Here is a 20,715-nt window from a genome sequence, read left to right on the forward strand (position 1 = left end):
ATTGCTGGATTTACCTGTACCTCTTTTAAACATCTGTGGCCAAAAGAGTATTTTAGAATACTGGGGAGAAAGATCTTAAGAGCCCTATTACTTACTCACTTACTTACTTACTCCCTGACTCCTTGGTGCTACAGCCCATGTATGGCCTTAGCCTCTCTGATGATCACAGCCCAATTCTGACGATTTTCTGCTCGTTTCCTCCATCTCCTGACTCCAATGTTTGGCTGGCTCTGAGCAATATGGGACTTAGAGGTCATCAATCTCCTGTAACTTAGAACTGCTGTAAACCTAACTAACCTAAGGACATGACACACATCCATGCCCAAGGCAAGATTCGAACCTGCGACCGTAGTGTTCTCGCGGTTCCAGACTGTAGCGCCTACTCCAATGTTTCCCAGATAATTTTCCACATCCTCCAGCCATCGTTTCAGGGGTCTCCCTTTGCACGTTTTGCCACCTTTTTGACAGCTTTATCCTCTGACATTCGCTCTACATGGCCCAGCCATCTCAATCTGTTACACTTAATTTCAGGATGTCTATACAGTTCTTCCAGTTCCTTGTTTATCCTTATCCTCCATTGCTCTGCCTCATACACAGCTCCAAAAATCTCTCTTAATACTTTCCTCTCCCATCTCTCAAGAGCTCATCTTCTGCTACAGTCATTTTCCATGTTTCTGAGCCATACATTACCACCAGTCTTATGACTGTTCAATAGGCAGGCACCTTCGATTTTCTGCTCAGGCTACGTGACTGAAGGATCTTGATCAGGGCCCAATAAGCTCTATTTCCTGCAACAATCCTAGATTTTATTTCTTCTCTTATTCTGCTCTCCTCCGTAACCAGCACTCCCAGGTATTGGAACTTCTCACATCGCTCATAATTGCCTCTGTTCAACTTAATATATTTTCTAAAAACAAAGATGATGTGACTTACCATACGAAAGCGCTGGCAGGTCGATAGAAACACAGACAGACACATACATACACACAAAATTCAAGCTTTTGCAACAAACTGTTGCCTCATCAGGAAAGAGGGAAGGAGAGGAAAAGACGAAAGGAAGTGGGTTTTGAGGGAGAGGGTAAGGAGTCATTCCAATCCCGGGAGCGGAAAGACTTACCTTAGGGAGAAAAAAGGACGGGTATACACTCTCACACACACACACATATCCAACCACACATATACAGACACAAGCAGACATATTTAAGGACAAAGAGTTTGGGCAGAGATGTCAGTCGAGGCGGAAGTGCAGAGGCAAAGATGATGTTGAAAGGCAAAGATGATGTTGAATGACAGGTGAGGTGTGAGTGGCGGCAACTTGAAATTAGCGGAGATTGAGGCCTGGTGGGTAATGGGAAGAGAGGATATATTGAAGAGCAAGTTCCCATCTCCGGAGTTCGGATAGGTTGGTGTTGGTGGGAAGTATCCAGATAACCCGGACGGTGTAACACTGTGCCAATATGTGCTGGCCGTGCACCAAGGCATGTTTAGCCACAGGGTGATCCTCATTACCAACAAACACTGTCTGCCTGTGTCCATTCATGCGAATGGACAGTTTGTTGCTGGTCATTCCCACATAGAATGCATCAGAGTGTAGGCAGGTCAGTTGGTAAATCACGTGGGTGCTTTCACATGTGGCTCTGCCTTTGATCGTGTACACCTTCCGGGTTACAGGACTGGAGTAGGTGGTGGTAGGAGGGTGCATGGGACAGGTTTTACACCGGGGGCGGTTACAAGGATAGGAGCCAGAGGGTAGGGAAGGTGGTTTGGGGATTTCATAGGGATGAACTAACAGGTTACGAAGGTCAGGTGGACGGCGGAAAGACACTCTTGGTGGAGTGGGGAGGATTTCATGAAGGATGGATCTCATTTCAGGGCAGGATTTGAGTAAGTTGTATCCCTGCTGGAGAGCCACATGCAGAGTCTGGTCCAGTCCCGGAAAGTATCCTGTCACAAGTGGGGCACTTTTGTGGTTCTTCTGTGGGGGATTCTGGGTTTGAGGGGATGAGGAAGTGGCTCTGGGTATTTGCTTCTGTACCAGGTCTGAAGGGTAGTTGCGGGATGCGAAAGCTGTTGTCAGGTTGTTGGTGTAATGGTTCAGGGATTCCGGACTGGAGCAGTTACCAAGCCCCCACAGAACGTATCTCTGCCTACGTAGATCAACACCTTCAACCCATTACATACAGTCTCCCATCCTTCATCAAAGACACCAACCACTTTCTCGAACGCCTGGAATCCTTACCCAATGTGTTACCCCCGGAAACCATCCTTGTAACCATTGATGCCACTTCCTTATACACAAATATTCCGCACGTCCAGGGCCTTGCTGCGATGGAGCATTTCCTTTCACGCCGATCACCTGCCACCCTACCTAAAACCCGCACGTCCAGGGCCTTGCTGCAATGGAGCATTTCCTTTCACGCCGATCACCTGCCACCCTACCTAAAACCTCTTTCCTCATCACCTTAGCCAGCTTCATCCTGACCCACAACTTCTGCACTTTTGAAGGCCAGACATACCAACAATTAAAGGGAACAGCCATGGGTACCAGGATGGCCCCCTCATACGCGAACCTATTCATGGGTCTCTTAGAGGAAGCCTTCTTGGTGACCCAGGCCTGCCAACCCAAAGTTTGGTACAGATTTATTGATGACATCTTCATGATCTGGACTCACAGTGAAGAAGAACTCCAGAATTTCCTCTCCAACCTCAACTCCTTTGGTTCCATCAGATTCACCTGGTCCTACTCCAAATCCCATGCCACTTTCCTTGACGTTGACCTCCACCTGTCCAATGGCCAGCTTCACACGTCCGTCCACATCAAAGCCACCAACAAGCAACAGTACCTCCATTATGACAGCTGCCACCCATTCCACATCAAACGGTCCCTTCCCTACAGCCTAGGTCTTCGTGGCAAACGAATCTGCTCCAGTCCGGAATCCCTAAACCATTACACCAACAACCTGACAACAGCTTTCGCATCCCGCAACTACCCTTCAGACCTGGTACAGAAGCAAATAACCAGAGCCACTTCCTCATCCCCTCAAACCCAGAATCCCCCACAGAAGAACCACAAAAGTGCCCCACTTGTGACAGGATACTTTCCGGGACTGGACCAGACTCTGAATGTGGCTCTCCAGCAGGGATACGACTTCCTCAAATCCTGCCCTGAAATGAGATCCATCCTTCATGAAATCCTCCCCTCTCCAGCAAGAGTGTCTTTCCGCCGTCCACCTGACCTTCGTAACCTGTTAGTTCATCCCTATGAAATCCCCAAACCACCTTCCCTACCCTCTGGCTCCTATCCTTGTAACCGCCCCCGGTGTAAAACCTGTCCCATGCACCCTCCTACCACCACCTACTCCAGTCCTGTAACCCGGAAGGTGTACACGATCAAAGGCAGAGCCACATGTGAAAGCACCCACGTGATTTACCAACTGACCTGCCTACACTCTGATGCATTCTATGTGGGAATGACCAGCAACAAACTGTCCATTCACATGAATGGACACAGGCAGACAGTGTTTGTTGGTAATGAGGATCACCCTGTGGCTAAACATGCCTTGGTGCACGGCCAGCACATCTTGGCACAGTGTTACACCGTCCGGGTGATCTGGATACTTCCCACCAACACCAACCTATCCGAACTCCGGAGATGGGAACTTGCTCTTCAATATATCCTCTCTTCCCGTTACCCACCAGGCCTCTATCTCCGCTAATTTCAAGTTGCCGCCACTCGCACCTCACCTGTCATTCAACATCATCTTTGCCTTTCGACATCATCTTTGCCTCTGGACTTCCGCCTCGACTGACATCTCTGCCCAAACTCTTTGTCTTTAAATATGTCTGCTTGTGTCTGTATATGTGTGGATGGATATGTGTGTGTGTGTGTGTGAGAGTGTATACCCGTCCTTTTTTCCCCCTAAGGTAAGTCTTTCCGCTCCCGGGATTGGAATGACTCCTTACCCTCTCCCTTAAAACCCACTTCCTTTCGTCTTTCCCTCTCCTTCCCTCTTTCCTGATGAGGCAACAGTTTGTTGCAAAAGCTTGAATTTTGTGTGTATGTATGTGTCTGTCTGTGTTTCTATCGACCTGTCAGCGCTTTCGTATGGTAAGTCACATCATCTTTGTTTTTAAATATATTTTTCCCCCGTGGAATGTTTCCCTCTATTATATTAATATATTTTCTCTTTAACAACAGCATTTTTCCTGGAAGCAAAGAGATACTGTGTTTTTGTATTGTTTACTCTGTCCTAACTGTTCTGCGTCCTTTTCCAGTCTGCCAAATCCTTCTTCCATGTTTTTCAAACTTCTAGACAGCATACACACATCATCGGCATAAGCTAGATTTTGGTGCATACGGTTAAACAGGGTGCCACCTCGGTTATCAATCTCCACCCTTTGCATCACTCTCTCCGACACTATGTTGAAGAGTAGCATGGATAATACATCACCCTGTCTTAACCCTTGGTTGACCTCAAATTCTTTAGAAAGTTTTCCTTCTACTTTTACCTGGCATTTTGTGCTGGTGAGGGTCATTTGTACCAGTCTGATAAGTTTACTTGGGAATTTCATCTCCATTAATGTGCATATAGCTTTTTCCTTTTAACACTATCATAGGCCTGTTTAAAGGTTACAAAAATCTGGTGTAGATCCACACTATATTCATAACACTTTTCCATTATTTGCCTTATAATGAAGATCTGGTATGTTGTTGATCTGCCTCGTCGAAAACTGCACTGGTAGTCTCAGAGTATTTCTTCTGTAATTGGTGCCAGTGTCATAGGAATGGCTTTGGCTAATACTTTGTACACCATGCTGACTGAAGCAATACTGCAATAATTTTCACAGTTTACTTTGTTTTTCTTCTTATGAATCAGGTACATAATGGCCGTGTTCCACTGGTCTGGCATCTATTCCTTCTCCCACATTTCCACTATGAGCTGATGTACCAATCTTGTTAGATGTTCATCTCCACCCTTGATCATCTCTGCTGAAATGTTGTCGTTACCTGGAGTCTTATTATTCCTTAGGCTTTTAATTGCTTTCCTAACTTCCTCTATTGTCGGTATAGGTACAGGTCTTTCATCCTGACTAACATTCTGCCACATTTCATCACCCTCTGTTTCTTTTTTGGGCTATCGGTCTGGAACCTGTTCTCCTCCTATAAAATTTCCTTCTTTTTCTCTGCAGAATATTGTACGTGGTTGGGAGCCTTTCTTCAGTTCCTGAACCCTCTTGTAGAATTTTCTTAATTCTTGACCATTATACTCTTCTTCTGGCACTGTGATCCATCTCCTCTCTAATTTTCATTTCTTTGTTCTGCAAATTCTATGTGCCTCTTTCCTTTTCTTAATGAATTCTTCTGTATTAGGTCTTGTTGTCCTGTTTATCATTTTCTTTTTTGCCACATTTCTCACTTCCACTGCCTTTTTACAATCTTCATCGTACCATCCTGCCCTTTTCACCCTTTCTTCTAAACCTAAAACTACTTCTGCAGTTTCTTGCAGAGCCTCTTTAATCATACTCCACTTCCTTCCAGAGCTTGGCTTTGTTTAGGCTCACACTATTTCTGCAGTTCTGTTTCATATTTTTCGGATACTCCCATCTCTTTCAATCTGGAAACATTGTATCTTCGTGGAGCTTTTCTCTTCCCTCTGGATCTATAGATGGCTATGCGTTGTCTGTATTTCACTCTTACCATATAAAGATCCAAATCGCAGTAAGGCCCCCCCCCCCCCCCCCCTGCAGTTAACAACTTCAAGGATGTCAGACGCGTGTCCCCTGTTGATTACGACATGGTCAATTTGATTAAAAGTAGTGCCATCTGGTGAGCCCCATGTGGCTTTCCGTATGTTCTTTCTATGGAGCCATGTACTCTTCACTACCATTGCATTGCCCATGGCAAAGTCTATAAGTCTTTGTCCATTTTTATTCGACACCTCATGCAGGCTGTCATTTCCTACTGTTTCTCTAAAGGCGTCTTCTTTTCCCATTTTTGCATTGAAGTCACCCATCACTACCTTTACATTATTCCTTGGTATGCCTTCTAATTCCTGTTCCAGTTGACCATAAAACTCATCTTCCACTTCAGTCTCATCATCTTCTGTGGGTGCATACACACATACTAGAGAGGTGTTGAAAAAATGGGCCTTCATTCTCAAAGTACACATTCTTTCATTTATAGGGTTAAAATTTATGACTGATGCTTTATACCTATTGTTTACAAGAAAGTCAGTACCACCTACTATACCACTGCCTCTTCCATTATATATAATTGTGTAATTACCGCTTCTTATGATGCCATCTCCTTTCCATCTGACCTCTTGAATTGGTGCTACTCCTATTTGGTACTTCTCCATCTCTTGTCTGAGTCCATGTAGAGGTCCTGGTTTGTTCAAAGTTCTTACATTCCAAGTAACAACATATATATCATTTTTCCATTTATGGTGTCCTTTTCCTTCCTTGGGTCGTTCATCAGTATCATCAGTCCAGCTATTCTTATCTTTGAGTTTCGTAACTATATGTTTTTTCTGATACAGAGTTGTTATCCCCATGATCAACACCCAACATGGAGGGCCTGGATTTGTATTGGATTTACTCCCTTAGGGAGACTGGCTTCATCACACCTCTAGAGCCCTCCCTGCGCTATGTTGTGGGAAATTGAAAATGATAAGGAAAAAGGATGGTCATAGGGTAGGATAGGACAGGAGACAGGTTATCAATAGGACTTTGTGGGACACACTTTGTCTGGTTCCTCTCCTTTGGCCTGTTCAGTACGGGTGACCCTGCTAGTAGCTACTCTACCGCCGGCATAGCCCCCCGGATACAGGGCACGCAAACCACCTCGCCCACACAGACAGTGCTACGTTAAGGCAGTATCCCCTGAGGGGGTAAGAGCCCTATTCCTTTTACTTATTATTTGTGAAAAGACTGTAGGTAGAGGTCTGCACTGATAAGAGAGATTGTATCGGCGTCCGCATTCACAAGCATTTGCCCACATCCAGAAATATTAGAGTTCTGTACCACACAGTAAGTTGGAGTTATGACACTAGGCTTGTGCCTGGTTTGAATTTCATCTGTTGGAGTTAGACTTTGTAATTTGTATTCCATTGACTAAGAACATCGAGACCAATATGACCACATTTTAATACAACATAGGCTGTCATACTCCTGATCGTTCCATATTTAAGTTTTGTATTATGACGACTCGAACTGCTTTTGTAACTTTTCTGTAGATCATTTCACCAACATTGGGAAGTCAAATGAAGTTGTCACAGGCTGCTGTTACTTTTTTGCCTAATGGCAAAAGTTTGTAGTGTAGTTTGCTTATCAGATGTTCATCAATTCACCATAGTATTAAATCGTGTTAAAGAGCTACACTTCTCAATGTAATAAGTGTTGCAGTGTAAACATGTAAATATTTTGGGAGGTGCACTGATATTGTACCATGATTTATGTTGCATATGAGAATCAAACGCTGGTTAGAATATGGAATGAAGGCTCCGAAGGAAGATGTTGCTGAGTTTAGCCTTCATGTTGCTTTTGACAGCTTTTGGTAATTACGCAGTGCAAATAAAACAGGACTGACTCAGACTTAAAGGCTGCTGTTGGTATGACGGAAGTAGCATGTACTTTTAATTGTGCAGGAAAACCAGAAGAAGGCAGTGCTGGCTCTGCATTTGAGCTAAAATGGTGGCACTCAGTCCCGAATGGGTCAGAGTACTAACTTAAAATTATAATAATTATTATTACTATCAATCACGTGTAAATATTGACACTTTCTAACCATAAAGTATTTACTACTGTGGATATATTCACAGATATCCGCATCTGTACAGCATCTAAGCATAGAATTGCACTGGGAAAAACAGTTAACATTTAAATTGTTGTTTTAGGATGTATTCATAGTGTCATCTGTAAATACTTCATGTGACAACTATTCAGGCAGTCATTGTACACCTGTTATAGGTGTTTAGTAAATGGAAAAAGTCTATATTGGTAGGGGGTTTAGTAACTTAAACTTAATTACTCCTTAAAGCTTCATTAAGTCCAGCACTAACTGCAAAAAGTTATGACGTAGTACCAGAACAGATGCTTTGGTTCTCTTACAAATTGATTTTTTATTTAATTACACATGAATTTACATGTAAAAGTGAACATTCTTTAAGTGGAATGTGTGTGTGTGTGTGTGTGTGTGTGTGTGTGTGTGTGTGTTTTACACTTTGAGTAACAGAAGCTTCAATTGCCATTCATAGTTGTCATGTATTGCTATTATTGAATAAACCTGTTGTTTAAAATGTGGTTCTATTAAAATTCTTCAGGCATCCAAATGTAAATTTTGGGCCATTTAGTTTTATGTCATACATAAATTAACTTTTACTTCAGTTGTTCTAAAATTAACTTCTAACAAGTGTCTGAATACTGTGAAAGACATGTGGCATTTCAACTGTTTTGGTATATACCACATGTTCTGGTAAAACATGGCTTTCTTCGTGTACTTAAAATCAAAAGTAAATTCTGCTTTGTGACTGGTAATGATACGTTTCATTATATTTAATATGTAATGTTAACATCAAACACTGCTGTTTGTGAAAATTGAACACCACAAGGTCGTATGTAAATAAATAAATAAATAAACAGGGCATCAGAATGAGATTTTCGCTCTGCAGCGGAGTGTGCACTGATATGAAACTTTCTGGCAGATTAAAACTGTGTACCGGACCGAGACTCGAACTCAGGACCTTGGGTAGCTCAGTTGGTAGAGCACTTGCCCGCGAAAGGCAAAGGTCCCGAGTTCGAGTCTCGGTGTGGCATACAGTTTTAATGTGCCAGAAAGTTTCAGGACATCAGAGTTATAGTTACTGGGCAGCCATGAGGATGCAGACAATTCAGCTGTACCTAAATTGTTGTGTTGATTGTAGGTATAATTCTTGGTTGTTAGATAGGTCAGTGCCAGTAACACATCCAGAGGCCTGATGATTGACCCTAGGATTTCATCTAGCTCTTAATGTTACTTTAACTTCTGTCATTCCTTTGTTTTCTTGAAAAAATCATGGTGGACTGTGTTCAAGATTACTCTTTAAACTGTAAGTTCCCAGTAATTGTCCAAGTGAGTTTGTATTCAGCTCAGAGGAAGACAGGGGTAACCAACCTTCAATATTACTTAACTATGAAGCACTGTTATCTTCAAAATAACATCCAGGTGGATGACAGTTTCACTTACGAACAGTGGAATGGTGAAAGTTGCCACTCGCTGTTTAGTGGAAGCATTGTGTGAGTGAGCAGTAGATAGTGCATAAACAAAGTAAAGTAAATGGTAGCTCAGCTTTCCTGACAAGTAGGCAAGGAGCCGTATGTGGGCCCTACTCCTGTTGGCTGCTCTGCATTTTAAGTAACTTTTTCTTTAATGCAAATAGTACTTCCTCTGCCAAAATCTTATGTTACTTTTGTGTGCAGTGGAGCAGTGTTAATGCTTATAGCGCTTTTTCTGTCAAAACCTTTCATTGCTTTCGCTTGCAGTGAAGCAGTAGTCGCATTACACCAAGTTAATGTTGGATACGTAGAGAGGTTGCCTTTTGTTATGATTTGCCCATAAATCAGTGTTACAATGATTAAAAAAGTAAATCAATTTAAATATATCATTTTTATCACTTTTATTCATCAGCATACAGTAAAATTGCTAGTTTGTTACTGGGGTTGTGGAAATAGTGTGCGATTCAGCAGCCCCTACAAGTGTTGTTTTATGCAACCTGCAATGTTGTATCTGGCCTCCAAAACCCTCGCACGAGATTTTCATATTCTCTCTCTCTCTCTCTCTCTCTCTCTCTCTCTCTCTCTCTCTCTCTCTCTCTCAATGCTCAAATTACTAGTCCTACAGAAAAATGAGCAGGACCTCTTTTGTAGGAAATTTTCTGCAGTTAAATTTTGTACTGGGCCACACGTTCACTGGAGGCCATAGTTTTAGAGTTGTTCAAGAAAAACATACAAAAGCTACGTTCAAACACACCTCTCTCTCCACATTCATCCCTCACCAGTCAGGATTTCTAGTATATTGTTCATGCACTCCTTACTACCACTGTACAAACATTACCGACTGTGCCAGCTATTCCCGATAGTCGACCTTTTTCGGTCTCTATTGATCGGGCTGTTGTGCCACCAGCACAATAGGCTATTTCATGATCATCATAATTTAAACATGCCTGTGAGGGTAATACAAGAAAAAGACTTTTGTAAACGCAACACTAAAACTAGTTCTGTTGACAGTTTGATCTAAACTGAACCCTTACAAGCACAGTAATTTCGTAGTCAGAAGGCCTGACGAATACAGTGATGTAATAGTTTCTTTTATGCTTTTAAAATTCACAATATTGTTAGGTAAGATTTACACAAATGTCAGTTGTACAATTTACACATGCATATACGCAAATGCAGCACATTTAAAGTGCCGTGCAGTATTTTCAACTCTTTCAGTAAGTGATGTGGTTGCTTCCACAAGTCTGCCTCTGACAACATGACTAGAATAGGGTGTGCCAGGTGAGTGCACGCGGGACAGGTGCATAAGCAGAGTATAGATGTGATGCTGTACATGGTCAACCCAAGTTCAGCTGATATAATTTCAGAGGTTCTTCAGGGATACGTTTAGTGTATTTTGATATTAGAGGCCCATGGTCTCTGCGGATTCATTGTAGAGTAATAATGTAATTATGATTTATTTGGTTCATTACTCCATTTATCTCTATTTCTGTCAAAATACCTCCCTCTACGATTTTTACCCACCATGCTGCCTTCCAATGCTAAATTTGTGATCCTTTGATGCCTCAGAACATGTCCTACTAACCGATCCCTTCTTCTTGTCAAGTTGTGCCACAGACTCCTCTTCTCCCCAATTCTATTCAATACCTCCTCATTAGTTATGTGATCTACCCATCTAATCTTCATCATTCTTCTGTAGCACCACATTTCAAAAGCTTCTATTCTCTTCTTGTCCAAACTATTTATCGTCCATGTTTCACTTCCATACATGGCTACACTCCATGCAAATACTTTCAGAAACAACTTCCTGACATTTAAATCAAAACTCGATGTTAACAAATTTCTCTTCTTCAGAAACGCTTTCCTTGTCATCGCCAGTCTACATTTTATATCCACTCTACTTCGACCATCGTCAGTTATTTTCCTCCCCAAATAGCAAAACTCCTTTACTGCTTTAAGTGTCTCATTTCCTAATCTAATTCCCTCAGCATCACCCGACTTAATTCGACTACATTCCATTATCCTCGTTTTGCTTTTGTTGATGTTCATCTTATATCCTCCTTTCAAGACACTGTCCATTCCATTCAACTAGTCTTCCAGGTCCTTTGCTGTCTCTGACAGAATTACAATGTCATCGGCGAACCTCAACATTTTAATTTCTTCTCCATGGATTTTAATACCTACTCCGAATTTTTCTTTTGTTTCCTTTACTGCTTGCTCAATATACAGATTGAATAATATCGGGGACAGGTTACAACCCTGTCTCACTCCCTTCCCAACTGCTGCTTCCCTTTCATGTCCCTCGACTCTTATAACTGCCATCTGGTTTCTGTACAAATTGTAAATAGCCTTTTGCTCCCTGTATTTTACCCCTGCCACCTTCAGAATTTGAAAGAGAGTATTTCAGTCAACATTGTCAAAAGCTTTCTCTAAGTCTACAAATGCTAGAAACATAAGTTTGCCTTTCCTTAATCTATTTTCTAAGATAAGTCATAGGGTCAGTATTGCCTCACGTGTTCCAACATTTCTGCAGAATCCAAACTGATCTTCCCCGAGGTCGGCTTCCACCAGTTTGTACATTCGTCTGTAAAGAATTTGTGTTGGTATTTTGCAGCAGTGGCTTATTAAACTGATTGTTTGGTAATTTTCACATCTGTCGACACCTGCTTTCTTTGGGATTGATATATTATATTCTTCTTAAAGTCTGAGGGTATTTCACCTCTCTCATACATCTTGCTCACCAGATGGTAGAGTTTTGTCAAGACTAGCTCTCCCAAGGCCGTCAGTAGTTCCAACGGAATCATATTCGAAGTTGGAAGTGGGGGAGGGGAGGGGGGGGGGATCCTACAGACCCAAGAGCTTACGTTGACAAATCAGCACTGTTTTAGAAATCTTCACTCATGTGAAACTTAGCTTGCCCTTACCTTACATTTGTTACATTATATACTGCATTTATATGGTGCCCCACTGCAGGCTGTTAATGAAGGTACGAGCATGTGGAATAGGTTGTCAGATATGCGAGTGGCTTGAACACATCTTAAGTAATAGAACCTAGTATGTTGTCCTCAATGACGAGTGTTTGTCAGAGAAAAGGGTATCATCAGGAGTGCCACAGGGAAATGTGATGGAGCCACTATTATTTCCTATGTACAAAAATGATCTGGTGGACAGCAGTTATTTGTTGACGGTACTGTGGTGTACGGGAAGATGTTGAAGTTGAGTCACTGGAGGAGGGTACAAAATAACTTACACCAAATTTCTAGTTGGTGTGGTGAATGACGGCTAGTTCAAAACACAGAAAAGTGTAAGTTAATGTGAATAGTAAGAAAACAAACCCATAATGTTCAGATAGAGTGTTGTGCTTGACACAGTCACATTACTTCAGTATTTGGGGGCAAAGTTGCAAAGTAGTACGAAGTGGACACGCATATGTGGATTTTGGTAGGGAAGGCAAATGGTAGGCTTTGGTTTATTGGGAACATTTTGGTTCATCTGTAAAGTAGACAGCACGTAGGACACAAGTGGACCTCTTCTCGAGTACTGATCGAGTGTTTGGGATGTGTTCCAACTCGTACTAAAGGAAAACATTGAAGCCCTTCAGAGGTGGGCTCCTAGATTTGTTGCTGGTAGGTTTGAATAACAACTTGCAAGTGTTACAGAGGTTGAGAACTCAAATGAGAATCCCTGGAGGGAAGGCGACATTCTTTTCAATGAACACTATTGAGAAAATTTAGAGAACCCGCATTTGAAGCTGATTGCGGAACGATTCTGCTGCCGCAACATACATTTTGCACGAGGACCACAAAGATAAGATTCAAAAATAGGACTCCTACAGAGGCATAAAGACAGTCGTTTTTCCCTTGCTCTGTTTGCAAGTGGAACAGGAAAGGAAATGACTACAGGGGACCCTCTGCCATCCACCGTGCAGTGGCTTGCGAAGTATGTCTCAGATGTAGATGTAAACACTTCTTGTAATGGGTACGAGTGTAACATGTAACTTTGTGAAACAATGTTATATCTGTTTTTTTAAGGCGTGTCATGAGTTTATTTTGATCCCAACTATAGTCAGGCCACTGGAAGAACGTCTCTCACAGTTCATACGCCAGGAGTGCTTTGTGTGGAGGTGACACATTAGTGCCAGTCTGAGCTTTCGAATTTGTGAACATTGCCACAATGATAGTCCCACATTGACACCTCCTATGACTCAAGATAGCAGGTGGTCTACCAGTGGGCAACCGACACAGTATAATGACAGACAGCGTCATAGTAGCATCGGCGCCAGTGCTGTCGGCTGTCGAGGACGTTCTTTCTGCAGGTCGACTATAAGTGGGGTCATGGCCGAAGAACTTACGTTTCAAATACACTTGTGCTAAGACAGTACTTAATACTGAAGTGAATTGTAGCTTGTAAACACATATTCACAGTTATCTTCAAGTGAATTTTTTGTGGATCAGTGTTTTTTTACGAGTTTATGATTCTGTTATAATTTACATTTGCCAGTGTCAGTTTTCACTATTAATTATGGTTCATCCAGTTTGCAATCTTCAAAGTGTACAACACTAAGCACAGAGTAATGTAATAACCCTCAATGCAAAACTATAGTGATGCAGTTGCCACCACTGTAGGAACAGCTCGACATAGTGTTGTTGTGCCGTAGTTTCTTTGCATTCAGTGAACCTGTATGTTAGGGACGCATTGGCAGCTGTTCATCAATAAATGTATCTGTACTGTTGCATATAACAGTTAACATGAAACAAACTGCCACAAATACTGAATGCAAGCTTGAAGGTGAAAAGCAAAGTGTTGTCAACAGTAAGTACTGTCAGTGAATAGGATAAGTTTGTTTACAAATGAGACACACTACACTACTGTTGTCATTTACGTTACTGTGCAGATGTTTTTGGTATAATAGGAAAATAAGTGGACTGAGAAATCGGTTGAAATACAGTCACCCTGTGAAGAACTGCCACAACCCATGATGTCTTCCACCAAAAATTGATGAGTGATCAGAAAGTAACATGAATTTTTGTTTTTCTTAAAGAATCTTCATTTATTCATCAACGTTAACTTTGTCCCCTTCGAAGTAATCCCCATCAGATATCACACACTTGTGCCAGCACTTTTTTCAGTCTTGGAAGCACTTCTGGAACTCATTTTTCATTATGGTGTTCAGTTCCTTCGACAATTCTGTTTTTATTTCATCAGTGGTGGCAAAATGAAGTCCTTTCATGGTAATTTTCAGCCTTGAGAATAGAAAGAAGTCACAGGGGCCATATTTGGCAAATACCGTAACTGACGCAATGAAATGCTTTACTTTTTTGCCAAAAAATCATGAAGGGGGATTGGGGTGTGAACGGGAACATTATCGGAAGCAATTACCACGAGTGGCTCAGCTACAGTTTTGGTCATTTTCTTTGGATTGCCTAAAGAAAATTGTACATAACTTCAGGTAGTATTCCTTATTGACTCTAAGGCAGGAAATCTTGATGCACTAGCCCATTGTAACGGTGAGGAGAGCCTTCATAAGTGATCGAACTTGTCAATTTTTTTTCGGTCTCACGCAGTTTTCATAGATTGGGCTTTGATTTCGACATTGTACCTCTACACCCACATTTTGTCGCCTGTTATAAACTTCTTTGGAAGTTTTGGATCGTTGACGACTTCATTCAGAAATTCCTGAGCGATGTCCGAGTGACATCGTTTTTGGTTGAAATTCAATAATTTTGGAACAACCTTTGCTGCTGCATGTTTCATGCCCAAGAATTGCTTGACACGAACCTAAGATACATCGACATCGTCACCAACTTTTCTGGTGGTATTGCGGCGATTTCCCAGAACCATTTTCTTTACTTCTTCCACATTATTGCCAGTAATTGATGTGCTGTGGTGTCCAGGGCAGTTGTCATCTTCAGCGTCTTCTCGATCCCCTTTGAAATGTTTATACCCTTCATAAACTCCTGTCTTACTCATAGTAGATTCACCAAAAACCACAGTCAACGCTTCAGATGTGGTACTGCACTCTATTCCAATTTTCGAGTAAAATGTAATGTAAATTCTTTGATCCATCTTTTTTGAAAGTAAAAATTTGCTGAGCACTCGAATACACGTACAACCTCTCAGTTAAACTAAATATTCAGAACATCTGAAAATGCAAACCTGTTTACCGTGAAGATAAAAAAAATTGAAAATCTAATGTATTAAGGCCAAAAATTAAAAGATTCCCATACCTTGTACGTGGAAAATATTGCTGAATTGCCTCTGAAATGTTATCGGAGTTTGAGTTCACACTTTAAAAGCTAAAATGTGCAGTCATAGTTCATTATCTAGCATAATACAGGACAAATGCTGGACAAGACAGTCCAGGATGGCAACAGCCATTGTGATCGTGAGCACTGTCCACTGTGATGGCTATAGGACGAAACTTCTGAGAGTCCGAAGTGATACCTGCATTACATTTCCACATCTGTATTCCTTCACAACACAGTTTTTTAGCACATTGCCACTGCGATGGTCTTACTTGCCATTTGCTCTCTGGTGCTGAATGGGTTGGCTTATTGTTCTTAAGATGGAACAATGTAGCCCGAATACGGGTCTGATCTTTTTGTTTTAGGTTTATTTGGTTTTATAGGACTGGAAAAATGTTTCATAGTGAGAATATGGCTTGGGAGCATGGCTTGCAAGCGAAAGGAGGAGGAAAGACAGTGGACCAGAGTAACAAGTGGCTTACAAACTAATTGTATTTAAATTAAAAATCAGCAGTGAGAGTGTGAGCAGAAAGAGCAGACCTGACTGATTTAGAAAAATGGAGTAACAGGAGACAAGGGAGAAAAAGTGAATCCAGGACGATGTGCTGGATGGCAGTATGTACACCAGCATTTTTTTTTATTTTTTCATTTTTATTTTTTTTTTTTTTATTTTTAAAAAGCTAGATCCACAAAACATTCCACGAAATCCATCTCCAGTTAAATCAACAAGATATTAAAATTGGAGATTTCTTAAGTACTACTTCTGCTCATCAGGGATTTGCTTCTCATATTCAGTGGACAACACAACTCAGCTTTAGACTTGGATATAATATGTCTGGAAAGCCACTTCCTGGGGATGTCTAAAAATCTGTTCGATTCTATGCCACGTTCTTTGAGGGTCTTATTATTTCTAAAAATGCCAATTGCTAGCATTCTGTATTGTGTTGTTCCTCTGTACTTTTGTTTCCATTAAAATAACTATGTTAATAGTAAAAAGGTAATGTTTTTATTTACTTGAGATAATTCTGGTAGTTAGTTACATGGCTACTGACATTTAGTTTACTAGTCGGGTAGCCTCGTCAAGTCTGACTGAAATTTGTTAAATGCTGGCAAAGATTATTAAATTGCAGTGCATTAAAGTCTGTTGGATAGATCTGTTCAAATTCCTATATTGAATTGAGGGGGGGGGGGGGGGGGGGAGAAAGAATTACAAGAAATAGATTTTCTTTGATAGCAGTTTGTGTTTGTTGGACATGGTGCTCGATATCATGTAGTGCTGAAAATATTAACAAGAAGGTTGCCAAAGAATGATGTATGCTCTATGCCACTGCAGCTGCTGTTTCTTATGGTGCTGGAACTTGAAAAGGGATTTCTCAGAGGACTTCAGACAGATTGGAGACTATCATGCAACGTATTACTCTCCACGGAGTAATGGCCACTGGTCTGCAAATGGAAAAAAATTATATTTGATGTATCAACTTTTATAGAGAAAATTCTTCCATGTATCGAACTGGACCATAAGCAGGCTCAAACCCACGATCATTTCTCAGTGATTCCAACTGTGTGAATGCATTCTGTGTGTAGTGGTAATTGTGTCAGTAGTTTTATCGAAGAAAAGTATTTTACCTTGTAAAATATCTTATTCACAGAAAAATGTTTTCTAGCTAATGGAACACTTTACACCTACAGAACTCCATACCCCAACCCATAACAAAAGTAAAATCACAAGTAATTCTTCTCATTATGTACAATGAATTGGAGAGAACCTAGCATGCCTGAGTAATGCAGCCCTCATAAGAATTTATATATAGTTAACATTGCTTGCGACTAACTCACAGTTGAGAAAAAAGTTCATTTGCAGTTGTTATGTGTAACATGCTATGTATCGCACTGAAATAAATTCTCTCTCAGGTCTGCTACATGTATTAATACTACTTCATGTCAACACATTTTAACTTGTGACTATTTAATACATGCACGCTGCATCATTATATTTGATCTGTTGTACCATATATCATTAGAAGCCTGTGTGGACTCTGGTTTTTCTTTGTAATGGTGCAATTTTCACAAACAGTATTGTATGTTTACCACTCCAAGTGAAATATTTTTGTCACTCAAGAAGGGTAAACTGCAGAAACAGAATAAATATCCAGTCTTTCAGTTAGCAGATTTGCTTATTAACAAAACCTGGTAGTGTAGTATCAATGAATCTTGGGTCTGTTGTAAATAAAAATGAGAACTTCTTTCTCTGTAAAGTTGAAATGCAATTACTGTTTCTCAAAGCTTTAGATTTAATTTCACTTCTGTAGTTTCTTTCCATAGCAGTGCTTATTTTTCTGTGTAGTTACATTGTATTCTTTAAGTGACACTGGGATTTCTTTCACACTGATCTCGAACACTCCTGTTTTCGGTTATGAAAAATTCTTGTAATAATAGTGCAGTATTGATTCTTTTGTATCTATTCTGGTGATTTCACTCCTTAAATTTTTGGCATGCCTTTGTTTTGTAAATATTGGGCCTAATGTTTGTTTTGGTTGTATTTCTTCTGTCTATCTTGTGCATGTCGTGCCAACCTAGATGCCAATCTGTGGAATTACACATGTTCGGATGACAGTGACTCCGGGTCCATAATGGATATTAGAAGTAAGTACAACATTTTTACAGCTGACTGAAGTGCAGGTGCATGACTTTAGATTTTCAATTAGTATGCCTTTTGTCCTTATACAACAGTAATTTTGTTTCATTTAAGCAGTCTGCTGTCAGACGGATAATGAATTCCGCAAAAGTATGTGTCCGTACTACAGCGTGATGAGAATTAGCTTTAAGCATTATCAGCTACATTTGCTTCTGCATCATTGTAGACTGTGTACGAGATTACTCAAGGTTCTATGCAGTCATTCATTTTAATTACATGTAACATTTAAGTAGCCTCTGTAGATGATTTTGTATTTTTGTTGTGTATGTCTCTAAAAGCAGCTGTGATCATAAGACATCCTTGTTAATTGGTTTAAGTACAAATATCAAAATAAAATATGCAGGATGGTTGAACTAAGAGTAGTGTCTCCATATTTTACAACTGAGAATTGTTGCTCCAACACACACACTTTGATCCAGAAAGTCCACCAGTAAATTTCCTACACCAACTATGCTCTGCACTGCACTGCTCTGCTCCTCTCCTAGTTTGCCGCTGCCCCATTCTCACACACACACACACACACACACACACACACACACACACACAACCAACACACAATACACAATATCCTGAAACTCTGACACCCTCTCCCAACTCTGCTATCGTTGTACTTGTTTCTACATCTTACTTTAATTCTGCTTAAAGACTTACATGCCCGTTTTCCTAGCAGTCTTCGTGCATATGAAGCCCCCTTTCATCCTTTCTATGCTTTATGACAGGCTTCATTGTTATGCTGTTACATTCACTGTCTCCGAATAGCCCTTGTACTGTATGCAGTGCATAGCATTGCAGAACATATTCATATCCTTACATATTTAATGTTTTCTTACATGCAATAAGGAGACCACATCCTAATCATGAGAAACACCCCATACTTCGCTTCTTCCATACTTCACTGTTGGGACTACACACGGTGGCAGCTAAAGTTCTCGAGGCATTTGCCGAGCGTAAAGCCTTCTGTCAGTTTGCCACACCATATAGCACGATTCGTCACTCCAAATTACTCATTTCCAGTTGTCCACTGTCCAGTGGTATTGCTCTTTAAGCCACCTCAATCATCACTAAGCATTGACTACAGAACTCCCTGAGCACAGTCATTGTGCCAGTAGCACTTTTGAACTCATAGGTGATTCCTTGTGCTGATTTTTGTGTGATTTTTTTATTTATTTTTTATTTTACAACTACCCTCCACAGTGCTCAGCAGTTCCTGTTCCCAAGTACATGAGGTCTACCTGGTCTCGGTTTAGCTGTGGTTGTTCCCTCACATTTCCTCTCTGTAGTCAGATCACAGACAGTGAAGTTGGGTAGCTTTATAAAGGTTGAGATGTCCGTGCTGGATTTGTTACTCAGGTGACATCCGACGACTAGTCCACGCTCAGAATCACTGCTGTGTATTCTCTTGTACGTAATTTTCTTCCACTACTAGTTTCCAGCATGGCTTATTTTTGAGCAGTACCTGTACAAATAAACCCATTATAAAATGATTGGATAAGAGCACCGGTAGTCCCAGTCTTCGAGAAGGGTCGTCGAGCAGATGCGCAAAACTAGAGACCTATATCTCTGACATCGATCTGTTGTAGAATTTTAGAACATGTTTTTTGCTCACGTATCATGTCATTTCTGGAAACCCAGAATCTACTCTGTAGGAATTGACTTGGATTCTGGAAACAGCGATCGTGTGCGACCCAACTCGCTTTATTTGTTCATGAGACCCAGAAAATATTAGATACAGGCTCCGAGGTGGATGCCATTTTCCTTGACTTCCGGAAGGTGCTCGATACAGTTCTGCACTGTCGCCTGATAAACAAAGTAAGAGCCTACGGAATATCAGACCAGCTGTGTGGCTGGATTGAAGAGTTTTTAGCAAATGGAACACAGCATGTTGTTCTCAATGGAGAGACATCTACAGATGTTAAAGTAACCTCTGGTGTGCCACAGGGGAGTGTTATGGGACCATTGCTTTTCACAAAATATATATATATATATATATATATATAATAGAGGGAAACATTCCACGTGGGAAAAATATATCTAAAAAGAAAGATGATTAAACTTACCAAACAAAAGCGCTGGCAGGTCGATAGACACACAAACAAACAAACACAAGCAAACACAAGCAGACATTGAAATGTCTGCTTGTGTCTGTGTATGTGTGGATGGATATGTGTGTGTGTGCGAGTGTATACCTGTCCTTTTTTCCCCCTAAGGTAAGTCTTTCCGCTCCCGGGATTGGAATGACTCCTTACCCTCTCCCTTAAAACCCATATCCTTTTGTCTTTCCTTCTCCTTCCCTCTTTCCTGACGAGGCAACCATTGGTTGCGAAAGCTAGAATTTTGTGTGTATGTTTGTGTTTGTTTGTGTGTCTATCGACCTGCCAGCGCTTTTGTTTGGTAAGTTTAATCATCTTTCTTTTTTTTTATATATATATATATATATATATATATATATATATATATATATATATATATGAATGACCTAGTAGAGAGTGACGGAAGTTCCGTGCGGCTTTTCGCGGATGATGC

The 20,715-nt window shown here is 40.9% G+C and overlaps 1 protein-coding gene across 1 annotated transcript in view; it reads left to right on the plus strand.

Annotated features, from left to right (window-relative positions):
- The window catches only part of LOC124551265 (pecanex-like protein 1), a 292,683-nt gene that overhangs the window by 93,871 nt on the left and 178,097 nt on the right, over positions 1–20,715 (plus strand). Inside the window, exon 10 of the mRNA XM_047126263.1 lies at positions 18,075–18,140. Within this exon, the coding sequence (XP_046982219.1) occupies positions 18,075–18,140 (66 nt within the window). The remainder of the gene's footprint in view (positions 1–18,074; positions 18,141–20,715) is intronic.

Source organism: Schistocerca americana, chromosome 9 (genome assembly GCF_021461395.2).
Source record: "Schistocerca americana isolate TAMUIC-IGC-003095 chromosome 9, iqSchAmer2.1, whole genome shotgun sequence".
Classification (NCBI taxonomy): Eukaryota; Metazoa; Arthropoda; class Insecta; order Orthoptera; family Acrididae; genus Schistocerca; species Schistocerca americana.